Genomic DNA, 9,009 nt, shown 5'->3' with positions numbered 1-9,009 from the left:
CCGCACCAATAGTGCGTTGAGTGGTAATCCCGTGATCCTTATACGGCAGTTCTTCCTGGTTGTACGCGGTAGAATTTTGAATTGCGCTAGTGTAGCCTACCTCGTATCCCAACAATATGAAATCCAACGGACACGTTGACCAAGGATTGACCCCTTCATCAACTACAGGTAGTCGAACAAGTGCTCAGGGGCTACGTACACCTCACCCGTTGGACAAAGTTTTCTTTTTTTTCTCCAAAGACTAAAAATCGAGGCAAAATTACAAGTTTGACCCTCAGCCTGATTCTTCGATTCAACCTAAGGCTCGGGGGCTACTCCATATGGAGTGTGATTGTCATTGCACTACCATATAAAATTTCAAGACAAAGGTTACTCGAAGCGACGTCAAAATGAAGCGAAGAGTACCTTCCAGCCATGTGATAGTACTCGGATACTCGAAGACTAGCTGCAACGAGAAGCACTCAACGAGCGCTACAAGATACTCGTTCGACATCTTTGAAGTACTCGGAACTGCTCCACTAAACTACAAAGTACCGAGCTTGTTGGGCATACATCCCCAGTCCCACGAGTAGGCCTTGTACGGCCCACCCAGGGGCGTACTCGGACATCATCAGGACTTGAAGGCTACGCCGTAGGGTAACATAGCCTACATAGACTCCTGAAGACTAGTCGAATTACTCAAGGAAACTACTCTGTCAAGTTAGAGTAGGACTCTGTAACCGTGTTAGACTAGGACTCGACCCTGTAACCCTACCCCCCGTCTATATAAGGGCAGGCAGAGACCCCCTCCAAACAAGGTAACACAACTCATTAATACAATCCACACACAAGACGTAGGGTATTATGCGATCTAGCGGCCCAAACCTGTCTAAATCGTGTTCCCTGCGTCACCATCGACTCCTTGATTCTCGGCGACACCCACCGCACAAAACACCACCTCGGGTACTCCCTAAGCAGGTTGCCGATATAAAACACCAACAGCAGCATCAATTCATCAAATGTGCCAAATACAATCATGACAAAGATTGGTTTCACCTTTGAATCAATAGTTGCTAATGTGGTTGTATCCGAGCAAGTGATGTCCTCATTAGCTATGCTAACCCCTGACAACTGCATGGCCCTCAGCTCTCCGGAGAGGTGTCCCTCAAGCTCCTTCCACTTCTCTGCTGCTTCATGTCAAGTACGTCGTCTTGGATATGGGGCTCGGTGGATTTTCAGGGTATTTATAGTCCAGAGAGAATGTTAAAAAAATTGGAAGGCGAGGGAGCGAAGGAAACCCCTTCCTTTTGCCCTCTAGCGTCATGCTTCATCCCCAAGTCTTCTTAGATGCTCAGTAGTCTTATTGTCACTTGCATGTGGGCCTGGCACGTCGGTAACTTTGGGATGAGATTGATCTTCAATAACTTACCAAATCTTTGCTTGATCTTCTTTGATTCCTCTTTAATCCCGAAGTCATCCTTGTCACATCTTCACAAACTTAGCCCTTAAGTCATCTTGGAGGATTGCTTGCTAAAGATGGGCATCAGGGGGGTGCCAGAGGACCTTAGGCCGATCGGCCTGGGCTCCTCTGGGCCGATCGGCCTAGGCCCTTCCTAGGCCCATTGGCCTTCGTCTTCGACTGGTTCGTTGCTTGTTCAGTGATTTATCCAAAAATATACTTTTAGGTCCAATTCCCTGCAAAAACAGAATATCCTCCAAAATATGTTGCACATGTGAAAATGACCGATTTATTAGGTGTGATCGATAATTTAGGTATTAAATTCATATCATTATTGAAGATAAAAAGGGGTAAAAGTGTGTTAATAACGAGCGTCAACAAGGATCCGACGACTAGCAATACGAGGGGCAGGAATAAAGATCTATCGGATCTAGCATATGTAAAACAAGACGAGCATACAAGATCTAACTAGTCGATACGATCAGATAACTGATGAATGCTTAGACAAGATTAAGAAGCCGGTAAAGACAACATAATCAGATCTAAGCCATTCGATATTTGTGAGCCCTTGATAAAACTAAGAGATCGATACAATGCAACTTAATAAAATCAAACAACTCGATAACTGTGAGCAACATTGAAGACAAACAGAATATTGGACAAAGCCTAGAAAGTTCTACTTGCAATCTTAGATGACTCGATAACTAGCCACATGCATGAATATCAGAATATAAGACTTAACTTAGAAAGTTCCGATAGAGCATGTGATAACCGGGTGATGGTACTTACAAGCTCGCCTAAGATCGAAGCCGATGCAGCCGTGCGCGTAGGATGGAACTCGTCGAATCTACTTTACTCCTACTCCTAGGGTTTTGGCGGCGTGGCGCCAAAAGGTTTGTGTTGATCGATTGATTGATTCCAAGGCTCATGGGCTTATATTTATATCCTAGAGTAAGCTAAAATCCTATTCGGTTACGACGTGAACCGGCACAAACTAATCTAAAACTATTAAAGATATGTCTCCACACTTTTCCTTATTCGGTGGAGTCGTTTCCGCTTTGGATCGGATCCTTCTAGTCTTCTATCAGCTTCTGAAATCCGATCGCTTGTGGCTGTCTTTAGTCAACGCAGATCACTCCTTGATCGGCTGTCCGAATATTATCTCCTTAAGTTGACTATGTTCAAAAATTGGTGTAAGTTGCGTTGACATCGTCCCGTTTGCCTTCTTGTTGCTGTTTCGCTAGAAGCCTAGAAGGAAATGCCCGAACTGCTCCCGGGCCCACCACATCTTCCGAGCCCAAGGAAATCGGTCCAAGGCACAACAAGAGTTCCCCATTTACTTACCCTTCTGCCGCCGTCCCACCAATCCCCATCGGCCGTGTGCCTCAGACAGCTGGGGCCTAAGGAAAATCAACGGCGAAAAGGCCCAGAGCACCTCGCTGCTCCTTCTCGTCATCCCCGACCACGCGGGGAATCCACGTTTCTACCGGTTTCCTCCCGAGGCAACCCCCCCCCCCCCCCCCCCCCCCTTCCGGCATTTGCTCCCCGTCCATGGACGCAACCCCACTGACACGGTGACCAAGGCCTCGTACACGCGCGGCCGTCCACTGGATCGGCTCTACAGGTGTCGAACCCGCCGGCGAAGCTTCCTCCCCTCGTCTGTGGCGTAAAGCATAAAGGAGCTCGCCGTAATGTCGACGCCAAGTAAACGTTGCGCCGACGCCACCGCCACCACCACCGAGGCACCGAGGCCAAGACACACCGAAGTGACCCAAGCCACACTCACAGATCCCATCGCCGAAACTCACGCACGCACGCAGCCGAAGGATGCGCGCCGTGATGCCGGATCGTAGGAAGAGCCGGTCGCGGCTCGCCGCCGTCCGGATGGGGCGGTCGCCGGCGGCGGCATCGCCATCCCCGCCTTCGCGCCGCCGCCGTAAGAGCGGGAGCGGGAGCGGCGCGCGGGGGATTCGGACGGCCGTGCGCCCGGCGCCGTCGTCGCGGTCGCGGACGCTGTGGGAGGGGAAGGGGCGGGCCCTCGCGCGCTCCGCGTCCGAGCCGGCACTCTGGTTCGGTGTGCGGGTCCACGCCCTCCCGGACGAGCTTGACCACGACTCCCCGCCGTCCCCGCCGCCGCCACCGCTCGAGCGCCCTCACACCTGCTTCGACGTCTTCGCGCCGGACTCGCCGTTCAGCAGCTCCCCCTCCGCCGCCTCCCTCACCAAGCCAAGCCCCCGGGAGGTACGGCGAACTATCTGAGAGTCTGAGACCAACCTTGTTAGGTCCGCGGTTTTTGCGGAGTTAACTGATGGAGGATGGTTTGGTGCAGGAGGCGAAGGTGGTGGTGAGCGTCACGGTGGAGGGGAGCGTCGGGCCGGTAAAGGCGATGGTCAGGCTTGGTGACAGCGTCGGGGAGGCTATTGCGGCGGTGGTGGAGAGGTATGCCAGGGAGGGCAGAAGCCCGCGCCTTGACTTGGCTGCCTCGGAGAGCTTCCAACTCCACCACTCTCACTTCAGCCTTCAGAGTAAGCCGCTACGCTTTTGCTGAACCTTCAATTGGACAATTAGTATTGCAAGGGTATCATCTTTTTTCTAGAAGGCGATGCCTGGTGTAAGAACTTGCGGCCAAACATTTGGTGGTTGTATGTGCTATTGTGGTTGCAATTTGGATGTTAGTGTGCAAATTGTACATGTGGCTTCTTTCAACCATCCCAATGGTTGTGGAGGCTACCAAATTCATAATATTGTTTCTGATTTAGTTTTTTGAACAGCACGGTATTATTTCTCCCTTTGTTTAAGGTAAACTCAAATGCAGATTGAGATGGTCTTAGTGAATTTGTGATCCAAATTTCTATGTAATCCTCTGGACTTTTTAGCACCAGAGACCATTCTTAGAAGGCCAATATGAAATATTTATCTGTCCACTGAATACAATTGTATATTAATTATGTGCCTGATAATTCTGGAGACAACTGTAGATTTGTTTGTGTTATTTTTTTAATAGAGAAGTTTGATTTTTGTTGTTTAAAGCATGTTCTTTTATTGATGATGCAACAAAATCTGATATCATGGACCTGTAGTTCTGATGGAAACCACTACAGGATAACATTGCTTGGAAAATGAATGCCTGAGAAGTCTATTGGTCATCTTTCTCTGGAATCTGGATTTGGTCCATTACCATCTAGGCCTGCTATGTCTTATTTCATCAGGATAACGAAAAAATATTAATTGAGACCGGGTTCAAGCTACAGGACACTTTCTCTAGCATCATAAAACTTCAATATGTCAACATCATTGCATTATTAGTTGTCCAGTCACTAGCTCTCCTCCACCAAGTTGATTTCAGCGGATCCTACCATGTTACATCCAGTTCAAACTCCAAATATATGTTGTCCAAATGCATGCAGTTAAACCTTCGACTACTGTCATACATTACAAATATTTAGATTCATCACATGACTCTGATCTCAACAGAGTCATCATCAAAATACTTGTATATTGTTATAAGCTTACCAATTTCTGTCGATTATATATATAGGAGGCTGTTTCCATGTCTTGAGCAGAAAGTCAGTTGACTGGAGTATTGATTTTAGGAGACTTGTTGGGGTAATCCCTCCCAATCCTCTTCAACCCCCTTCAAACTGAACAGCATCAGGCATAGGATGGCCCCTTTTCTCTTCTGAACGCACCTCATGCTTTTAGAAAATGCATGGATAGCTACTATTGAGTAACCTCTTGTTTGCGATATGTGCGACACCGAGATATACATTAAGGCTTAAACAGCACATATTCTGTTCAGTGTTGGTTGGGTCTCTTTGAACTTCTTTTCAACTATGACTGTTTTATCTCGAACATGCAGGAGAACTGTGTATCATTGTATATAAGTAGAAGAAGAGTCATACATCGACTCACACCCACAGAGGCACTCACTCTCACACACACACACACATTGGAAGGCCACTGAAAACACCTAATTGCCTTAAAAACCTTAAGAAGGACCTGACCATTAAAACCAGGGAATTAACCCACTCAGTGAGCAAGGTGATCCCTTTAGCTCCTGCTATGCTCCACAAGTTGGCTTCATCCTTAGCCAACATCAGGGCTGTTGTGATGTTTGGGGTAGCACCGTTGAAAACACAGTCATTGCGGTGCTTCCAAATGGTCGAGGCCCCCAGAATGATTAGAGAGTTTAAGCCTTTTCTCATTTCACCACCCACCACACACTCCACCTTTCTCCACCAATCATCAAAGGAGACCTCAGTCAGCTGTGGGGCAAGGACTTCTATGCCAACATCCTGGAGAAGCTTGAACCAGAATTGCCTTGCGAAGACACAGCCAACCAGTAGATGTTGAATATCCTCATCCTCTTGAGAACAATGGGGACACTGCTCTGGATGGGGGAGGCCGCGTCTGGCCAACCGATCAGCTGTCCAGCAGCATCTGTGAGCCACTAACCACATGAAAAAGCGGCACTTGGGAGGAGCCCAAGATTTCGAAATGCGTTCATAAGGCTCAAACAGAAATAGCTCCCTGCAAAAGAGCATCATACGCTGATTTTACAGAATACTATCCGAGGGAAAAAGCCTCCAGATATGTTGATCAGGTACATCTTGATGAAGTTTCACTCCACTCAAGATATCCCAGCGTTCAAGATACTCCATCAGCGCGTCGACAGATATCTCCCCTTTCAAGTCCTCCAGCCATTTTGCATTAGAGAGAGCATCTGAAACAGTACGTTTACTTGCCTGATTTTTAGAAACAAGGGCATAGACCCAAGGTGCAAGTTCCTGGATGTTTTGACCAACTAGCCATCTATCTTTCCAGAAGAGTGTATTGGTTCCATCTCCAATCTCGGTGGTGACACTCAACTTCTTTACTAACCTGTAATGGCAGGGCTAGCCCAAGGTTTGCTGGGCTCCGATTTTTTCAGCCATGGCCATCAGACCCTCAGGGCATATCCCAGGGATTTCAGATCCGAGATTCCTAGACCACCCAGCTCCCGAGAGCAGCATACCTTTGGCCAAGCGATAAGACAATGGCCTCCTTTTGCTTCTTTACAACCTCGCCACAAGAAACCCCATCTGATTTTATCAATGGCCTTGAGTGCACAGGCTGGTATGTCTGTTGCCATGACCAAGTAGATCAGCATTGCCGTGAGGACGGATTGGACCTGGACCACCCTTCCTGCTCGTGTCATCAAGTCAGCTTTCCAGCCAGGCAGTTGATCAGCAATCTGATCAATGATAGGCTGGAACTGCTCCCTTGTTAGTTTCCTGAGTGACAGTGGCAGGCCCAGGTACTTGCAAGGGATATGTAAATCTGGTTATTAGAGGGACCTCAGGTTTCAGCTGATAACCATTTAGCTCTCAACTCCAAATCCTAGACTTCCATATGAATTTGGAGCTGTTTTCATTTTGTATACTACATTATGAAATTATATATTTACCTGCTGGAGCTATTTGTCATTAAACCTTTGATAAACATTTGTTGAACATCAGAAAGTGGAACTTTACCCAGGCAGCTAGTTCACATATACCAGAAATTGGGTGTATATGTATTTGCCCACAAAATTTAACTTTTCTAATGTGAACTAAATCTGAATGGTGAAAGTTATGAAAAATATGTGGACACTTTGTCAATAAACCAGAGTATAGGAATATAAGTGAATAATGTCACTGTCCCACTTACTGAGCTCCTGTTTACTCGAGTCATTGTTCATTTGCCCAAGTGACTCTTGACTACTGAGTCAGTCATTTTCAATTTACCTTGGAGTTAATCTTTTTTGGCTCATTATTTCCTGGAAGTTGTGATCTTGCCCCAAGAGTAACAGCTTTCCTTCTTCTTGGTTTTGCCAACAGGTCTGAACAAAAATGACAAAATTGGAGATGTGGGAGGAAGAAATTTCTACCTACACAAGAATGATTCAAGTAATAGGCTTTACCTCCAGAGTGAAGAACACTTTGGAGATTCTACTGGTAGTGAAACTACACGGACCAATGGACAACTATCCGGTGCTCAATACCACTTTGAGATCTTCACCATTGTCCTCAAGAAGCTTGACAAAATTGGCCGGAGGACTAAAAGGATCTGGAGGTTCATCACCTGCGACAACTGTACATGACATATCGACATGGATGCGCGGATGGTGCGGTACGCATTCAAGTACTAGGTAAACCAATCAACGGTGTGGCATGATTCCTAGTAGGCTTAACCAATGTATTGTGTGGTGTAGATTCTAATTCCTAGCAGCAGTTAACTAGTATACAGCGTGCCGAACTTCGACTTGGTACACGTCCCGTTAGTGGTTAAGCCATATTTTAACGGTTTGCCAGCGGGAGATAATCTTCTTCGGAATTGAAACCATGGAGAAAAAGATAATGGCTGGACCCTAGTGATGGGTTTCCGGCTACCACTACTGGGGAAAGCCCCTTTAGTATGCTCCAACCAGATGTCGGCTACTTTTATCTACAGCTGACGATGTATCTTGTGGGTCATGTATGACTTGTAAGATATGAAACTGAAACATGAAAAAGGTGTAATTCCTTCTCTGGCTGAGATACTCATAGTTTTCTTCTGCCGTACAAGATGTGAAATGCTTTTGTGCTGCGAGTTTGGCTACCTAATTTGTGTCAATTGCGTGGAATGAAGACGAATATGATCTAACAGAAATAGAAGGCAATAAGCCTTACATCTGCTTGTTCAGCCTGTACATGGCTGGAATAAAGATCATGCGAATAGTTCTGCAGATTACTTCACCACGGTAGTAAAATGTATTAGCAAATAAATAACTTAATACGAGAAAATCCAAACTTGAACTCTATCCCACTAACATGGGGGATTTCATCAAATCCATTCTAGTCTTTTACGATCTTACATGGCCATGTTCAATAAATTTGATCGGGGTGCATTTATTAGTAGTCATTTGTCGAGATCACACCAGATCATTGGCGTACCAAAAGATCTTCTATTGCATTGCTGAAATATCCCTCTTTTGCTTTAGAGTGTAGCACATATGACTGCAGCTCCACATCATCCAATAAGCACTCTCTTTGAATTTTGGTTCCTGTACCATGAAGTGAAGAACATTAGAGTCATGTTTGCTCACAACAGGAAACTCTGGTGCTCGCTGCGGCAGATGTGAATAACAGAACATGGGACGGGACCAGAGATCATTTGCTCGAAGCACACAATCCTTCTCCCACCACTTCATCTCCGGCATCTTCAAGCTCCAAACAGTGATGCTGAAATCAGAGGTCTTCATCCGACCGTCTTGACCATTGTCAATATCCACAAACTTGGCCTTGGCTGACACCAATTGTCCTGCACGCCGCCATGAGTTGGCGGGCATGTGAGTAGCCGTGCGAGTCATCCTGAAATTCTATCCCCGGAAGCCGGACGAACGTGAGCTCAGGGAAATCGGCGAAGACGTCGCAGTACAAGATGCCGCGGTGGTAATCAACGAAGCACATGAACCCACCGCCAATGGACAAGGCCTTGTCGGTCTCCCAGGTGAGCGGGTAGAGACCTTTCTCGGTATCGAAGGTGACGAGGATATCGCCATGTTGGACACG

The 9,009-nt window shown here is 46.8% G+C and overlaps 1 protein-coding gene across 1 annotated transcript; it reads left to right on the top strand.

Annotated features, from left to right (window-relative positions):
- The first annotated feature begins 3,002 nt into the window (after positions 1 to 3,002).
- Positions 3,003 to 8,056, top strand: LOC117861246 (uncharacterized protein At4g22758). The gene is made up of 3 exons (XM_034744774.2): positions 3,003 to 3,679; positions 3,768 to 3,963; positions 7,297 to 8,056. The coding sequence occupies exons 1-3, from the start codon at positions 3,266 to 3,268 to the stop codon at positions 7,557 to 7,559; spliced, it is 873 nt and encodes a 290-aa protein (XP_034600665.1). The 5' UTR covers positions 3,003 to 3,265; the 3' UTR covers positions 7,560 to 8,056.
- The last annotated feature ends 953 nt before the right edge of the window (positions 8,057 to 9,009 follow it).

Source organism: Setaria viridis, chromosome 1 (genome assembly GCF_005286985.2).
Source record: "Setaria viridis chromosome 1, Setaria_viridis_v4.0, whole genome shotgun sequence".
Lineage (NCBI taxonomy): Eukaryota > Viridiplantae > Streptophyta > Magnoliopsida > Poales > Poaceae > Setaria > Setaria viridis.
This window is presented reverse-complemented; position numbering and strand designations above follow the sequence as displayed.